Source organism: Salvelinus sp. IW2-2015, linkage group LG33 (genome assembly GCF_002910315.2).
Source record: "Salvelinus sp. IW2-2015 linkage group LG33, ASM291031v2, whole genome shotgun sequence".
Lineage (NCBI taxonomy): Eukaryota > Metazoa > Chordata > Actinopteri > Salmoniformes > Salmonidae > Salvelinus > Salvelinus sp. IW2-2015.
Genome location: NC_036872.1, coordinates 4,655,612 through 4,675,037, shown reverse-complemented (window position 1 = coordinate 4,675,037; position 19,426 = coordinate 4,655,612). Strand labels below are relative to the sequence as shown.

Sequence of the window (19,426 nt, the reverse complement as noted above, 5' to 3'; positions counted from 1 at the left end):
CAAAATCAAATCAAATCAAATGTATTTATATAGCCCTTCCGTACATCAGCTGATATCTCAAAGTGCTGTACAGAAACCCAGCCTAAAACCCCAAACAGCAAGCATGCAGGTGTAGAAGCAGGGTGGCTAGGAAAAACTCCCTAAGAAGGCCAAAACCTAGGAAGAAACCAGAGAGGAATCAGGCTATGAGGGGTGGCCAGTCCTCTTCTGGCTTGCCGCGGTGGAGATTATAACAGAACATGGCCAAGATGTTCAAATGTTCATAAATGACCAGCATGGTCAAATAATAATAGTCACAGTAGTTGTCGAGGGTGCAGCAAGTCAGCACCTCAGGAGTAAATGTCAGGTGGTTTTTCATAGACCCGATCATTAAGAGTATCTCTACCGCTCCGGCGGTCTCTAGAGAGTTGAAAACAGCAGGTCCTGGACGACAGGTAGCGCACTTCCAACAGAGAAAGATAACCCACCCCACTCTTGCCAAAGCACAGCCCCCACACCACGAGAGGATATCTTCAACACCAACTTACCATCCTGAGACAAGGGTGTTCCAGCTACACAAACGTATGGTTGCTTTGCTAAGAGTCAGTACAGCCAAGACATAGCCTTCTGGAAGTCAACCATGCCAAGCTTGATACAGCAATCTGATAAAAAAAACGCCCAAACAAACGATAAAGTCGTATGTAACATGGATACTTTTAGAATACCCCAGAACTTATCTCCTTAACGTCTCTGTGCTACGGATCCTTTAGCGGATCATTTTCCTAAACAACCGCTGAATTTGCAGGGCGCAAAATATTACTAAAATATTTATAATCATGCACACAACTGAAATATACAAAACACAGCTTAGCTTGTTGTTAATCCACCTATCATGTCAGATTTTGAAAATATGTTTGGCAGCGAAAGCAATCCACAGCTTTTGTGCAGTGTAATCATCACATGCATAGCAAACAGCTAGCCCCAAATTAGCATGGTACACGAAAGTCAGAAAAGGCAACAAAATATCGCTTACCTTTGAATAATCTTCGATGTTTGCCCCACTCACAAGAACTCCAGTTCACACAACAATGTTATTTTTTGTTCAATGAAATATTACTTCTTCATAACAAAAAAAAACATTTGGGTTGCACGAGTTATGTCTCAGGAAAACCAAGCTCGTTCCGTTCGACGAAAATTCCAAAAAAGTACCGCTAATGTTTGTAGAAACATGTCAAATGTTTTTTATATAATCAATCCTCACGGTTGTTTTAACAAACATAATCGATAATATTTCAACCGGACCGTAACCTATTCAATAAAAGAAGAAATAAAATGGAGAGCTACCCCTCTCGGCGCGCAGGAATCAACCAAAGGACACCTGACTAGTTTTGAAAACATCTCGCTCATTTTTCTAAATTAAAAGCCCTGAAACTATGTCTAAAGCCTTGGTCACAGCCTGAGAAGCCATTGGAAAAGGAATCTGGTTGATACCCCTTTAAATGGAAGAAGACGGGAAAGACACAGATTGAAAAAAGAATCACTTCCGGGTTAGATTTCCTCAGGTTTTCGCCTGCAGAATCAGTTTTTGTATACTCACAGACACATATTTTGACAGTTTGAAACTTTGGAGTGTTTTCATCTCCTAATCTAATGTCTTAAAAAACATGCTATTCTACGATCTGGACTGAAAATAGTCCGTACCCTGGAACGTTATTAAAAAATATATAATATCTGACCCCGCGTCAAGAGGTTAAAACTTCATAGGGATAGGGGCAGTGTTCACTCCTGAACAAATTGCGTTGCCCAACGAAAATTCCTCCTACTCTGTGCAGAAGGTAATACATGCACTATAATATTATTACTATTGTCTAGAAAACACTCCTGAAGTTTCTAAAACTGTTTGAATTATTTCTGTAAGTATAACAGAACTAATTTGGCAGACAAAACCTGAGGTCAAAACAGGAATGAGAAGTCGATTTTCAAACAGTGTCAAATGGTACCCCGTCTAGATATGACCGACACAAACACTGCCTAGGGCTTCCACTAGATGTCGTCGTCTTTAGATTTTAGATCTTATTATTCTACTATAAAGGAGGGGCTCATAGGAGCTGTTCTCTAGTGAGTGCGTTGTCAGAATTCTCAGTCAGGATTTGCGCGCGAGGGAGAGAGAGAGGCTCTCGTTCCAATGCTCTTCTTCAGACAATGAAATTCTCCGGTTCGGATCACTTATTGATGATTAATGTACACATACTAAATATGGATTGCAAACATCATTTGACCTGTTTTTCTACGACTGTAACGCGACTTTTTGAGTTTTTGTCTGATGGATTGTTCGTGCCGTCATGAAATGGATTTCCTGGGAATGAAGATCTGCTAACAACAAGTGGCTAAATGATGGGCTTTATGGAACTTTTTCTGTCATTTATTGTCGATCTGGGAATCCTGGGAGTGCCTTCTGATGAAGTTATTCGAAGGTAAGTGCATATTATAGTGTTTTTGTAGCTTTTGTGACACCAAAATGGTGATTATTTCTTTGCTGGATTGCTGCTCTAAACGCCGTTCTCAGATTAATCTTTTTCCGTAAAGTTTATTTTGAATGAATTGCACAGCCGGTTGCATAGATATAAGTTTATCTTTAATATTGTGAATAACACTATGCATCTTTTATAATGTTTATTATGAGTATTTCTGCAAAATCACCAGATGTTTGGAATCAAAACATTACTGCATGTAACCGCGCCAATGTAAAATGAGATTTTTTTTATATATATATGCACATGATCGAACAAAACATAATGTATTGTGTACATGATGACTCATCTGATGAAGAATTTCAAAGGTTAGTGATCTAATTCTATCTCCTATTTGGGGTTTTGTGCAACTACCTGTGCGTGAAAGAAATGTCTGTGCTTTTTTGTATTTGGTGTGAGCTAAACATTAATATACGTGGTGTTTTCGCCTGTTAAAACATTTAAAAATCGGACAATGTCTTCTCTCCCTTACTAAACATTTAACAGAAATACGAAATAACATCATAAATGGTTCCTACTTTTGCTGAGCTTCCATCAGAATCTTGTACAAGGGGTCCTTCGTCCAGAATAATCGTTGTTTGGATTTAGAATGTCCTCTTCGCCTGTCGAATTAGCAACCAAAGCTAGCCAAGTGGCGCGAAGATGTCCAAAATCACAAAACGCAGAGAACGGAAAAAGCCAAAACTCCCGATAAACTTTCAATAATCTGATAAAACTATTGAAAAAACAACCTTTACGATGATATTATCACATTTATCAAATAAAATCAAAGCCGGAGATATTAGCCGTCTATAACGAAAGCTTTTCAGAACGCAATCCAGGGTTCCTTCCCGCGCCTTGCTGAACTAAGGAAAAAGTGGTCACGTCATTCCAAGAGGTCTTGTTCGGCCTCAGATCTAGCTAGACACCCCATTCCACCTCTCACTGCCTCTTGACATCGAGTGGAAGGCGTATGAAGTGACTGACCTCAATCCCATAGAAAATCTGTTGTCAGAACTGAAAAAGCATGTGCGAGCAAGGCCTACAAACCTGACTCAGTTACACCAGCTGTGTCAGGAAGAATGGTCCAAAATTCACCCAACATAATGTGGAAAGCTTGTGGAAGGCTACCTGAAACATTTGACCCAAGTAAAACAATTTAAAGGCAATGCTACCAAATACTAATTGAGAGTATGTAAACTTCTGACCCACTGGGAATGTGATGAAAGAAATAAAAGCTGAAATAAATCATTCTCTCTACTATTTTTCTGACATTTCACATTCTTAAAATAAAGTGGGGATCCTACCTGACCTAAGACAGGGAATTTTTACGAGGATTAAATGTCAGGATTTGTGAAAAACTGAGTTTAAATGCATTTGGCTAAGGTGTATGTAATCTTCCGACTTCAACTGTAATTACTGTGGGCATATCCAGTTGTTCCTAGTCTCGCCATTGTCAAACATACCTTCACTTGCATTTATTGGAAATACGATTGTCATGAATAGCATTATGGAGAATATTGATGATGAACAGTTTCAGCAGAAAAAGAGTAATATTAAAATGAGAACGCTTTAGAATCTAGTAGAACTTTGAAAAGGAACTGTCAAATCACTAAAAGGTTTGAGTTTACTTGGAACAATACTATTTTCATTTCACCCCCTGCAGTCTTGCAAACTGAAAACATAAGATTAGCCTTGAAATTAGACATTATTTGAAAACATGGAATGTCCTGTTTTTTTAAACAAATGTTCTCACTCACTCAGACAGAGAGAGAGATATTTGCTGCTAGAACACTTCCCTTTGTCTACGGTTTCAGTCCTTTTTTTTGGTGTGTGTGTGTGGGGGTATGTGGCATGTGGTTGTTCTAAGACTGCGTTTAATATATATATTGTGGCATATCCTGTTGTTCCTAGTCTCGCCTTGTCAAACATACATTCACTTGCATTTATTGGAAATACGATTGCCATGAATAGCATTATGGAGAATATTGATGATGAACAGTTTCAGCAGTAAAAGAGTAATATAAAATGCAGAACGCTTTAGAATCTAGTAGAACTGTGAAAAGGAACTGTCAAATCACTAAAAGTTTGAGTTTACTTGGAACAATACTATTTTAATTTCACCCCCTGCAGTCTTGCAAACTGAAAACATAAGATTAGCCTTGAAGATTAGACATTATTTGAAAACATGGAATGTCCTTTTTTTAAACAAATGTTCTCACTCACTCAGACAGAGAGAGAGATATTTGCTGCTAGAACACTTCCCTTTGTCTACGGTTTCAGTCCCTTTTTTTTGTGTGTGTGGTGTGTGTGTGTGTGGGGCGTATGTGGGCATGTGGGCTTGTTCTAAGACTGCGTTATAATATATATATTGTGGCATATCCTGTGTTCTGTCTCGCCCTTGTCAAACATACATTCACTTGCATTTATTGGAAATTCGATTGCCATGAATAGCATTATGGAGAATATTGATGACAAAGAACTTTCAGCAGTACAAAGAGAGATTGAAGAAGCATTGAAGAACAACAGCTTGACCACAGCTGCAGGCAAGATTCAAGAGTATTTGAAGGAGTTTAATAATGTGGAGCTGAATYTTGCTGTCACAGGAGAGACAGGCTCCGGTAAATCTACCTTTGTCAATGCGTTCAGAGGCATGAAGTATAATGATGACGGCGCTGCTCCAACTGGTGTGGTGGAAACCACCATGGAGGCKAAMGCWTACCCCCACCCAAAATACCCAAATATGAWAGTTTGGGATCTCCCTGGRATRGGCACCGKTAACTTCAAACCAGAAGAGTACCTTCAGAAAGTTGAATTCGATCGCTTTGATTTCTTCATRATAGTCTCATCAGAGCGATTCAGAGCCAATGACATTACTCTGGCCAAGGAGATCCAGAAGAAGAAGAAGAAGTTCTACTTTGTTCGCTCCAAGATTGATAACGACATGAGGGCTGAGGGGAGAGAAGAGAAGTTTGACCAGGATAAGACACTGGAAACAATCAGACAATACTGCATCAAAGGTTTGTCTACACACTGACTATGTACAGTATGCACAGTACCAGTAAAAAGTTTGGACACCTATATATTCAAGGGGTTCTCTTTATTTTGACTATTTTCTACGTTGTAGAATAATGGTGAAGACGTCAAAACTATGAAATAACACATATGGAATCATGTAGTAAACAAAAAAGTGTTAAATCAAAATATATTTTCAATTTGAGATTCTTCAAAGTAGCCACCCTTTGCCTTGATAACAACTTTGCACACTCTTGGCATTCTCTCAAACTGCTTCATGAGGTAGTCACCTGGAATGCATTTCAACTAACAGGTGTGCCTTGTTAAATGTATATGTGTGGAATTTCTTTCCTTCCTAATGCGTTTGAGCAATCAGTTGTGTTGTGACAAGGTAGGGGTGGTATACAGAAGATAGCCCTATTTGGTAAAAGACCAAGACCAACTATGGCAAGGATAGATCAAATAAGCAAAGAGAAATGACAGTCCATCATTTTAAACCTCTCTGGGATATGTGGGACGCTAGCGGCCAAAAGCCAGTAAAAATGCAGAGCACCAAATTCAAATAAATTACTATAAAAAACTAACTTTCATTAAATCACACATGCAAGATACCAAATTAAAGCTACACTTGTTGTGAATCCAGCCAACATGTCAGATTTCAAATAGGCTTTTCGGCGAAAGCGAAAGCATATTTCAACCCTGCAGGCGCGACACAAAACGCAGAAATAAAAATATAATTCATGCCTTACCTTTGACGAGCTTCTTTTGTTGGCACTCCAATATGTCCCATAAACATCAGAAATGGTCCTTTTGTTCGATTAATTCCGTCAATATATATCCAAAATGTCCATTTATTTGGCGCGTTTGACCCAGAAAAACACCGGTTCCAACTTGCGCAATGTGACTACAAAATATCTCAAAAGTAAATAATCGATAAAATTGAAGACGGGATGATCTGTGTTCAATACAGGAGGAAAACAAACTGTAGCTAGCTTTATGGTCAAGCGCCTCTATCTAACAGTACACTTCAAGGTACCCTCGTTCTGGATGGCCGTACTTCTTCATTACACAAAGGAAAAACCTCAACCAATTTCTAAAGACTGTTGAAATCCAGTGGAAGCGGTAGGAACTGCAATAAGGTCCCTTAGAAATCTGGATTCCCAATGAAACCCATTGAAAAGAGAGTGACCTCAAACAAAAGAAAATCTGAATGGTTTGTCCTCGAGGTTTCGCCTGCTAAATAAGTTCTGTTATACACACAGACATGATTCAAACAGTTTTAGAACTGAAAGTGTTTTCTATCCAAATATACTAATAATATGCATATCTTACCTTCTGGGGATGAGTAGCTGGCAGTTGAATTTGGGTATGCTTTTCATCCAAACGTGAAAATGCTGCCCCCTATCCTAGAGAAGTTACGACATGGTCGGTCAATGTGGAAAATGTCAAGAACTTTGAAAGTTTCTTCAGGTGCAGTCGCAAGAAACATCAAGCGCTATGATGAAACTGGCTCTCATGAGGACTGCCAAAGGAAAGTAAGACCCAAAATTACCTCTGCTGCAGAGAAGTTTATTAGAGTTACCAGCCTCAGAAATTGAAGCCCAAATAAATGCTTCACAGAGTTCAAGATAGACACATTTCAACAACTGTTCAGAAGAGACTGCGTGAATCAGGCCTTCATGGTTGAATTTCTGCAAAGAAACCACTACTAAAGGACACCAATAATAAGAAGTGACTTGCTTGGGCCAAGAAACACGAGCAATGGACATTAGACCGGTGGAAATCTGTCCTTTGGTCTGATGAGTCCAAATTTGAGATTTTTGGTTCCAACCGCCGTGTCTTTTTGGGATGCAGAGTAGGTGAAGGGATGGTTTCTACATGTCTAGTTCCCACCATGAAGGATGGAGGAGGAGGTGTGATGGTGTGGAGGTGCTTTGCTGGTGACACTGTCTGTGATTTATTTAGAATTCAAGGCACACTTAAAACCTCTTTGGGCTAGGCATGCCGCTAGCGGGACAACTTCCAGTGAAACTCGAGGGCGCGCAATTCAAATAAATAATCATAAAAATTATGGATATTAAACATTTATGTACATACAAGTGTCTTATATTGGTTGAAAGCTTAAATTATTGTTAATATAACTGCGCTGTCCGATTTACAGTAGGCTTTACAGCGAAAGCATGCCATTGTTTGAGGACGGCGCCCCACATCAAAATATTTTTCCACCGGCACAGGTTTCATAAATTCCCAAATAGCAACTAAAAATTCACTTACTTTTTGAAAATCTTCCTCTGATTTGTCATCCAAAGGGTCCCAGCTATAACATGTAGTGTCGTTTTGTTAAATAGAATCCTTCTTTATATCCCAAAAAGTCTGCACCATCGAGAAATCCACTCGTTCAACATGCCAAGATAGGAATACTGTAACGGCGTTCCAGGGAGGGATTGAACCAAACTGCAGCGTTGTATTTAGACATAATTAATTTATTTAAGTGTAAACGAAAAACACGAACTTCACTTGAATACTTACAAAATAACAAAACGAATGTAGACAAACCTGAACATACGAACTTAAATATAACACGAAGAACGCACGAACAGGAAAAACTACTACATAAAACGATAAAACTACTACATGACTACATAAACCGATGAACGAACGAAACAGTCCCGTATGGTGCAAACAGACACAGGAGACAACCACCCACGACAAACAATGTGACAACACCTACCTTAATATGATTCTCAATCAGAGGAGATGAAAACCACCTGCCTCTAATTGAGAACCATATTAGGTACCCATTAACCAACATAGAAACAGAAAACATAGACTGCCCACCCAAACTCACGTCCTGACCAACAAACACATACAAAAACTAACAGAAAACAGGTCAGGAACGTGACAAATACGAAATTCTACCCCTAAATTAACCCTAAACTAATGGGCGGCAGGGTAGCCTAGTGGTTAGAGCGTTGGACTAGTAACCGAAAGGTTGCAAGTTCAAATCCCCGAGCTGACAAGGTACAAATCTGTCGTTCTGCCCCTGAACAGGCAGTTAACCCACTGTTCCTAGGCCGTCATTGAAAATAAGAATTTGTTCTTAACTGACTTGCCTAGTTAAATAAAGGTAAAAAATAAAAATAAAAATAAATAAAAAATTGTTTCAACAAGTCAAAATACATTTCTATTTAATTCTCAGATACCCTAAAATGTAATTAAACTGTAATATTTCATACGGAAAGAAGTATGTTCAATAAGAAAACGATATTAGCAGGTGTGTGTCCTCTTCGTCGGCATGCATACAGAAATTTCCAAGTCTGTGTCCCTGTAGTAAAACTTATATTTTTTACTCGTTTTGGAAGAAACAAGCCTGAAACGTAAGACTACTAACACCCAGTGGAAGCCATAGGAATTGAATACTGGGGATAGATTACAATTTTTCCCTATACGTTATATTGGAAGAACATGGGCTATCAATTATTTTTTATTTTCCGTAGGTTTTTCTTTGGATTTTCTCCGACCATATCTATTGTGTTATAGTCTCCTACATTATTTTAACATTTCTACAAACTTCAACGTGTCTTCTTTCTAATGGTACCAATTATATGCATATCCTGGCTTCAGGGCGAGAGCAACAGGCATGTTAACTTTGGGCACGTCAGTCAGGCGGAAATTGAGAAAAAAGGACCCTAGCCCTAACAAAATTAACCAGCATGGCTACCACAGTATTCTGCAGCGATACGCCATCCCACCTGGTTTGCACTTAGTCGGACTATAATTTGTTTTTCAACAGGACAATGACCCAACACACCTCCAGGCTGTCCATTTGCCAAGAATGCGAGTGAATTAAAATGGCGCCCGAGCAGACGGCAGACATTTATGTGCCACCAACCGATTGTGTTTTTTTGTTTGTTTATCTGCGTTGTTTGTAACTAATTTTTTTATTATTTCTGGACATAATGTTGCCGCTACCATCTCTTATGACCGAAAATAACTTCAGGACTGGGATTACTCACCACGACTACAGAATCCTTTTTCTTCTTTGATGACTCTGACGAGCCCAAGATGGAGGATGTTCCCTCGGGAACAGACCACAACCCTAGTGATCTGCGTGAAGAGGAGGCAGAGAAAGAGAGGCCGGAGGGCGGGCTGCCTTCTGAGGAGTAGGCAGCGATCGAATAAACCCCCACTCCCCTCAATTCTGCTCGCAAACATGCAACCTTTGGACAATAAATGGATGAGTTATTGGGAAGATTAAACTACCAACAGGACATTAACAACTGTAACATCTTATGCTTCACGGAGTCGTGGCTGAACGACGACAATATCAACATACAGCTGGCTGGTTATACGATGTACCGGCAGGATAGAACAGAGGCGTCTGGTAAGACAAGGGGCGGCGGTCTATGTATTGTTGTAAACAACAGCTGGTGCACGATAAGGAAGTCTCGAGCCATTGCTCGCCTGAGGTAGAGTTTCTCATGATAAGCTGCAGACCACATTACCTACCGAGAGAGTTCTCATCTATATTCTTTGTAGCTGTTTACATACAACCACAGTCAGAGGCTGGCACCAAGATAGCATTGAATGAGCTGTATTCCACCTTAAACTTCTTGTCAATAGGGGGGCGCTGTTTTCACTTTGGAAAAAATCGTGCCCAAATGAAACGGCCTCGTACTCTTTTCTAGATCATACAATATGCATATTATTATTACTATTGGATAGAAAACACTCAGAAGTTTCTAAAACTGTTTGAATTATGTCTGTGAGTAAAACAGAACTCATTTTGCAGCAAACTTCCATGCAGGAAGTGAAAAATCTGAAAACGAGGCTCTGTTTCAGGGCCTGCCTATTCAATTGCCTTATATTTATCGATATACATGCACTTCATACGCCTTTCACTAGATGTCAACAGGCAGTGGAAGGTGGAATGGGGTGTCTAGCTTGATCTGAGGTCGAACAAGAGCTTTTGGAGTGGCAGGTCAGGAAATTCCTTTGTCTACCAAGGCGCACGAAGCACCTCCATATTGTCTTCTGATAAGCTTTCGGTTTACACGACGAATGTCTCCGGCTCTGATTTTATTTGATACATGTGATAATAACATCGTAAAGCAGTTTTTTTCAACCGAGTTTTATCACATTATTCAACGTTTATTGGGACTTTTGGAATTTTCCGTTCTTTGCGTCGAGAGAAAATGGGAACGTTATCAACATTGGCTAGCATTGTGGCGCGAATTCGACAGAAGAAAGGACATTCTAAAACCAAACAACAATTTATTCTGGACCAAGGACTCCTTGTAAAAGATTCTGATGGAAGCTCGGCAAAGGTAAGAACAATTTATGATGTTATTTCGTATTTCTGTGGAAAATGTTGATTCCTATTCTCCGCCGTTTTGGCGAGCGCTGTCTTGCAATAATGCAAGCTGTTTGTTATGGTAAAGTTATTTTTTTAAATCTAACATGGCGGTTGCATTAAGCAAACAAGAAAACGCTTACCCAGAGGCGGAGCTCCTAGTAGCCGGGGACTTTAATGCAGCTAAACTTAAATCAGTTTTACCTCATTTCTATCAACATGTTAAATGTGCAACCTGAGGGAAAAGAACTCTGGATCACCTATACTCCACACACAGAGATGCATACAAAGCTCTCCCTCACCCTCCATTTGGCAAATCTGACCATCATTATATCCTCCTGATTCCTGCTTACAAGCAAAAATTAAAACAGGAAGCACCAGTGACTAGATCAATAAAAAAGCCGTCAGATGAAGCAGATGCTAAACTACAGTAGTGTTTTGCTAGCACAGACTGGAATATGTTCTGGGAGTCCTCCAATGGCATTGAGGAGTACACCACATCTGTCATTGGCTTCATCAATAAGTGCATCGATGAGGTCGTCCCAACAATGACCGTCCGTACATTCCCCAACCAGAAGTCATGGATTACAGGCAGCATCCGCACTGAGCTAAAGGCTAGAGCTGTCGCTTTCAAGGAGCGGAACTCTAACCTGGAAGCTTACAGGAAATTACGCTTTGCCCTCCAACGAACCATCAAACAGGCAAAGCATCAATACAGGACTAAGATCGAGTCTTACTACACCGGCTCTGACGCTCATCGGATGTGGAAGGGCCTGCAATCCATTACAGACTACAAAGAGAAGCACAACAGCTCCAACAGATCCACAGATGATGCAGTCTCTATTGCACTCCACACTGCCCTTTCCCACCTGGACAGAAGGAACACCTATGTGAGAATGCTATTCATTGAATACAGCTCAGCGTTCAACACCACCGTGCCCTGAATGCTCATCAATAAGCTAAGGACCCTGGGACTAAACATCTCCCTCTGCAACTGGATCTTGTACTTCCTGAATGGCCACCCCCAGGTGGTAAGGGTAGGTAATAACACATCCGCCACGCTGATCCTCAACGCAGGTGCCCCTCAAGGGTACGTGCTCAGCTCCCTCCTGTACTCCCTGTTCACTCAAGACTGCACGGCCAGGCACACCATCATTAAATTTGCCGAAGACACAACAATGGTAGGCCTGATCACCGACAACAACGAGACAGTCTATAGGGAGGAGGTCAGAGACCTGGCCGTGTGGTGCCAGGACAACAACCTCTCCCTCAAAGTGATCAAGACAAAGTAGATGATTGTGGACTCCAGGAAAAAGAGGAACGAGCACGCCCCCATTCTCATAGACGGGGCTGCAGTGGAGCAAGTTGAGAGCTTCAAGTTCCTTGGTGTCCAATTCACCAACAAACTAACACGGTCAAAGCACACCATGACAGTGTGTCTGGAGACTGAAACAATGTGGCATGGGTCCTCAGATCCACAAAAGGTTCTACAGCTGCACCATTGAGAGCATCCTGACTGGCTGCATCACTGCCTGGTATGGCAACTGCTTGGCCTCTGACTGCAAGGCACTACAGAGGGTAGTGCGAACGGACCAGTACATCACTTGGGCCAAGCTTCCTGCCATCCAGGAACTCTATATCAGGCGGTATCAGGGGAAGACCCTGAAAAGACTCCAGCCACCCTAGTCATAGACTGTTCTCTCTGCTATCACACGGCAAGCAGTACCGGAGCACCAAGTCTAGGTCCAAGAGGCTTTAAAACAACATCTACCCCCAAGCCATAGGACTCATGAACATCTAGTCAAAATGCTACCCAGACTATTCACATTGCTCCCCCACTACCCTCTCCACACCACTGACACTCTCTGTTGTCATCAGTAAACAGTCACTTTAACTCTCCATACATTTAAAGTCAGAAGTGTATATACACCTTAGCCAAATACATTTAATCTCAGTTTTTCACAATTCCTTACATTTAATTCTAGTAAACATTCCCTGTCTTAGGTCAGTTAGGATGACCACTTTATTTTAAGAACATGACATTTTAGAATGATAGAGAGTATGATGTCTTTCAGCTTTTATTCTTTCATCACATTCCCATTCCCAGAAGTTTACATACACTCAAGTAGTATTTGATAGCATTGCCTTTAAATTGTTTTACTTGGGTCAAATGTTACGGGTAGCCTTCCACAAGCTTCTCACAATCAGTTGGGGGGGGGATGTTGGCCCATTCCGCTTGACAGAGCTCGTGTAACTCAGTCAGGTTTGGAGGCCTCCTTGCTCGCGAATAATTTTTCAGTTATGCCCACAAATTTTCTATCGGATTGAGGTCAGAGCTTTGTGATGTCCACTCCAATACCTGACTTTGTTGTCCTTAAACCTCTTGAAGCAAGGGGGCAGTATTTTGATGTTTGGATAAAAAGACGTTCCCAAAGTAAACTGCCTATTTTTCAGGCCCAGAAGCTAGAATATGCATATAATTGGCAGATTAGGATAGGAAACACTAAAGTTTCCAAAACTGTCAAAATATTGTCTGTGAGTATAACAGAACTGATATTGCAGGCGAAAACCTAAGGAAAATCCAACCAGGAAGTGCTGTTATTCTGAAACCTCTCTTTTCCATTGCAAGCCTATCCTCCATTTAAAGGGATATCAACCAGATTCGTTTCCTTATGGCTTCCACATGGTGTGAACAGTCTTTAGACATAGTTTCAGGCTTTTATTCTGAAAAATGAGCGAGAAGGATCACATCGCGTCAGTGGATAGCTAGGTGCCCTCAGATTTGTGCATGCGTGAGCGCCTGGAGCAAGACCTTTTCTCTCTCTCTCCTATTGAAAAGGCTACCGTTCGGTTGAAATATTATCGATTATTTATTGTAAAACAACCTGAGGATTGATTATAAAAAACGTTTGACATGTTTCTACGAACTTTACGGATACTATTTGGAATGTTTGTCTGCCCGTCGTGACCTGCACGAGCCTGTGGAATTCTAAACAAAACGAGCCAACCAAATGGAGGTTTTTGGATTTAAAAATAATCTGTATCGAACAAAACAAATATTTATTGTGTAACTGGGAGTCTCGTGAGTGCAAACATTCGAAGATCATCAAAGGTAAGGGATTCATTTTATTGCTTTTCTGACTTTCTTGACCAATCTACTTTGCTGCTAGCTGTTTGTAATGTTTTGTCTTCTGAGAGAGCTAATCGCATGGTTTGCTTTCACCGTAAATCCTTTTTGAAATCTGACACGCCGGGTGGATTGACGACAAGTTAAGCTGTGTTTTGGTGTATTGCACTTATGATTTCATGAAAATGATATATTTTTAGTAATTTAATTTGAATTTGGCGCTCTGCAATTCACCGGGTGTTGACGAAAACTTTGGAAGTATGCTTGGGGTCATTGTCCTTTTGGAAGACCTGAGATGTTGCTTCAATATATTCACATAATTTTCAATCCTCATGGTGCCATCTATTTTGTGAAGTGCACCAGTCCCTCCTGCAGCAAAGCACCCCACAACATGATGCTGCCACCACCGTGCTTCACGGTTGGGATGGTGTTCTTCGGCTTGCAAGCATCCCCCGTTTTCCTCCAAACATAACAATGGTCATTATGGCCAAACATTTCTATTTTTGTTTCATCAGACCAGAGGACATTTCTCCAAAACGTATGATCTTTGTCCCCATGTGCAGTTGTCTGCCGTAGTCTGCCTTTTTCATGGCGGTTTTGGAGCAGTGGCTTCTTTGCTCCCAAGGATGAACCAGAGTTGTGGAGGTCTACACATTTTATTCTGAGGTCTTGGCTGATTGTTTTTGATTTCCCCATGATGTCACGCAAAGAGGCACTGAGTTTGAAGGTAGGCCTTGAAAAACATCCACAGGTACTCCTCCAATTGACTCAAATTATGACAATTAGCCTATCAGAAGCTTCTGACACCATGACATAATTTTCTGGAATTTCCCAAGCTGTTTAAAGGCACAGTCTACTGAGTGTATGTTAACTTCTGACCCACTGGAATTGTGATATAGTGAATTATAAGTGAAATAATCTGTCTGTTAACAATTTTTGGAAAAATACTTGTGTCATGCACAAAGTAGATGTCCTAACCGACTTGCCAAAACTATAGTTTGTCAACCACTCCACACATTTCTTGTTAACAAACACTGACTCCAACATAAGTGTATGTAAACTTCCGACTTCAACTGTACACGTACATACTACCTTAACTAACCGGTGCCCCCGCACATTGGCACTGTACCGGCACCCCCCTGTATATATTGTTATTTTTTACTCTTCTTCTTTAATTACTTGTTACTTTTATATCTTATTGTTATCCGTATTTTAAACTGCACTGTCGGTTAGGGGCTCGTAACTTCTTCGGGATAGGCGTCCTGTTAACGGACAGCTGTAAATCATACAGCGCCTTGTGTCAAGATCACAGATTTTAGAGAAACAACAATTGTCGATACATGTAAGTGTCTTATATCGGCTTAAATTGTTGTTAATATAACTGCACTGTCCAATTTACAGTAGCTATTACTGCGACAAAATGTCATGCTATTGTTTGAAGAGAGCAACAAAACACTTTTCACTTTGATAGGTTTGATAAATTCACCTCTGAAGGTGAAATGTGTACTTACATTCTGAAATCTTGCTCTGATTTATCATCCAAAGGGTCCCAGAGATAACATGAAGTGTCGTTTTGTTAGATGAAATCCTTTTTCCTATCCTAAAAAGGTCCATGTTGCATGCACGATCGATTTTGTATTTCCACTCGTTCAATTTGCAAAGAAGAAATATGTAAAAATCTAACCCTAAATGTTGTTTCAACCAGTCAAATCACATTCGTATGTATTCCTCAGAGATCCTAGAACGTAACCAGACTTCACTATATCATTAGGGGTGCTGTATATGCTATAGGACACCAAATTTGGTCAGAGAGCGATGCCTTCATTGCACGCCAATGACGCGGGGGGGTCTTCACTTGATCGACTGTAACTTTGTCAAACAAGCACCAATCGGGGTAAAACAAGCTAGCTAGATAGCCAATGAGCTGGGCTTTACAGCAGTGTCGGGAAACCAAATATCTGTCGCAAAATGTAGCTGCTAACCTTGTGTGACAGCAAGCCTTTTCCTTTTGGACAAAAATGATAAGAATATGGAGAGTTATCAAGTTATGAATACTGGGTGTTTTGAAAATGTTGAACTTATAATATTGCTATTAATACTTGAAAAGCTAAGACAATGTTCAAGTATACAGATTTGACGATATTCTTGCAGAAAAATGTAATTTGAATGTCTCTTTCAGGATTTGCCCAAATGTACCTAGGTGAGACTAAATGTCATGTAGTTGGCTCATACTTCAAGTTATCAATCAATTTCAATCAATTTTATTTTATATAGCCCTTCGTACATCAGCTAATATCTCGAAGTGCTGTACAGAAACCCAGCCTAAAACCCCAAACAGCTAGTAATGCAGGTGTAGAAGCACGTCTGCAAGTTATCCGTCTGAAACGTTGCACATACACTGTTGCCATCTTGTGGATACCAACGGAATTACAAACAGAGTGATGGCTTGATGTGTGACCTTCCTGCTACAGGCAGTTAGATTTGGGTATGCCATTTTAGGTGAAAATTGAAAAAAAGGGGGCTATCCCAAGCATTTCACTGTAATTATACACCTGTTGTATTCAACGCATGTGACTAATACAATTTGATTTGATTTGACGGAGTGCTGCATTAGATACTGGTCTCCACAATCACCCGAACTCGAACAAAATGAGATGGTTTGAGATGAGTCGAGACTGCAGAGCGAAGGAAAAGCGTCCAACAGGTGCTCAGCATATGTGGGAATTCTTCAAGAAAATGATTCCAAGTGAAGCTGGTTGAGAGAATGCCAAGAGTGTGCAATGCTGTCATCAAGGCAAAGGGTGGCTATTTGAAGAATCTCATCTTTTTGGTTACTATATGATTCCATATGTCTTATTTCAATGTTTGATGTATACACTAATTCTACAATGTAGAAAATAGTAAAAATAAAGAAAAACCCTTGAATGAGTAGGTGTGTCCAATCTTTTTACTGGTACTGTATATTAATGTATTCTACTACTAAACAAATACAAACAGAATTTGTTTTTTCATATTCTAGTTACTGTGTTTGTATTTGATTACACTTTGTTTTGCTCCTCAGGGCTTGAGGATCAGGGTCTAGGCTATCCGAAGGTCTTTCTCATCTCCGGTTTTGACTTAGGTCTCTACGATTTCCCTGACCTGGAGGAGACAATGGAGAAAGAGCTTCCTGGCCACAAGAGGCATGTACTACTGTTGTCCATCCCTAATATAACCCTGAAAATCAACCAGAGGAAGAAGAAGGCTTTCATTGCCAACATATGGAGACTAGCTATTTTATCTGGCACTGTGGCAGCAATACCTTTGCCAGGCCTTTCCTTTGCTGTAGATTTAAGCATATTGGTATTGGAGATCCAGAGGTACTATAACTCGTTTGGTCTTGATGATGAGTCCCTGCAGAGCCTTGCTAACAGAATGAATGTGCCGGTGGAGGAGCTGAAAGCAGTCCTCAAGTCACCTCTGAACCAAAAAATAAACAAAGATGTGATTCTCAAGATGCTTCAAAATGTAGCTCTAACAGCGGTGACGGTGGTTGAGTACCTAGTAAGTAACATTCCTATTGTCGGCAGCTTTGCTGCAGCAGGGATTTCCTTTAGTACAACCTACTACTTGTTGAGGAAGTGTCTGAATGAGCTGGCTGATGATGCACACAATGTTCTGATGAAGGCACTGATGGCCAATGAGTGAGAATGTTCAAGATTGAATTGAAATCTAGATCTGTGTTAAAAGTAGATAACTAAATTATGCAGCTTGAAAATAAATGTACAAATCAAATGTAATTGATCAATGGGATATTAAGGTCACAATAGTTTTAATATAGGCTAGCATGATATAATGGCGTGGGGTTGTCTTTGCTGCATTCTGCTACAGCCTGAGCCAAGACGCAGATAGATTGGTGGGAGTAGCACTTGAGACGCCTGTCACTGAGTAGACTGATGGTCAGCCAGTAAATGTACAAATCAAATGTAATTGATCAATGGGACAGTAAGGTCACAATAGTTTTAATATAGGCTAGCATGATATAATCTTACTGCAGTAGATGGGAAATTCATATTGGGATCTTTTTACTCATAGTAAATTACTCTTAAAATACAGTATATACTCCAAAAATATAAATCAGATTTTACCATTTAACTTCAGTATAATCTATGTAATCCTAGACTTTTGAGAACCAAATCGGATGTGATTTGAAACTATTACATGATATTTAAATGTTGCTCCCTCTAGAAAGTGGATTTGAAAATAATCCTAGTTTAGAAAGAAACAATGTTAACTGTCCAATATATTATATAGGTTGTGGTTCTACATGATAACATAAAAACAAAAGAAATGATTATCCAGTTCCCTAGGTGGCATCTCCTGAATCTCAGTTTTTTCTTTATTTAAGGTATTCTGTAATCTCAGTGAATGCACATTGTAACTGTGATTACATTATCATGACATTCTCTTATAATGATCAAAATAAACTTTTATAATGTACAACAAGGGTGCTTGATTTTTAGTATGCAAAAAAATCATATCCTTTCCTTTTGTGTTTATTTTACCATTTGTACACATAGCATTCCTGTCTCAGAGAAACAGTCGACCTGTGTAAAATGTAAATAGTCTGGGTAGCCATTTGATTAATTGTTCAGGAGTGGCTTGGGGGTAGAAGCTGTTAAGGAGCCTTTTGGACCTAGACTTGACACTCCGGTACCACTTGCGGTGCGGTAGCAGACTGGAGACTTTGACAATTTTTTGGGACTTCCTCTGACACCGCCTAGTATATGTCTTGGATGGCAGGAAGTTTGGCCCCAGTGATGTACTGGGCCGTGCGCACTACCCTCTGTAGCACCTTATGGTCGGCTACAAATTCAACATTCTTTATGCATCATAATACAAACAAGCAATTTATTTACAAATAGGAACCCTTTGCATAAACTATATCATCAGCTCGTTTCTTTTCCTCCGTGTCCCCGAAGGTGGCTATCCAGCTACCGATAGTGGCGAATACAAATGCAAGCGGCCATCTGCCAGCCTAGCGAACTACAACCACACAAGCTGCAGCCACAAAACACCCTACAAAGCAGGACATGCATGCATCTTCTGACGGCCACACTGCGCTACAAAGCGTGGAAAACCAAAGAACAGAAACAATGAGATAGATCCAAGTTTATAGAAGCCGCATGATTTAAAGACGAGCACGTTTTATAAAGAAGTGCATTTTACCTCCCATTGAATAGGACATTCGTTTTGATGATTGTTTCCAAACGAAAAACAAATACACAAAGACTCATTTAGGGACAACATAGTGACTATTTCCGGTTACTCTTCCCAGATTTTCTTTTTGAACACATGGTACAAAAATAAGTGCTCTGCTCGACGTTGTCAAGAACACCATGTGGGATTCGTATATGACCAAACGCTGCCTGACAATCGACCAGGGAGCTGTGGACATGAAGG

At 40.3% G+C, this 19,426-nt stretch overlaps 1 protein-coding gene across 1 annotated transcript; it reads left to right on the top strand.

Annotated features, from left to right (window-relative positions):
* The first annotated feature begins 4,795 nt into the window (after positions 1-4,795).
* LOC111957618 (interferon-inducible GTPase 5-like) lies at positions 4,796-18,460 on the top strand. The gene is made up of 2 exons (XM_023978498.2): positions 4,796-5,509; positions 17,046-18,460. Exons 1-2 carry the CDS (start codon positions 4,936-4,938, stop codon positions 17,669-17,671), a joined length of 1,200 nt encoding a protein of 399 aa, XP_023834266.1. The 5' UTR covers positions 4,796-4,935; the 3' UTR covers positions 17,672-18,460.
* Positions 18,461-19,426: the final 966 nt, after the last annotated feature.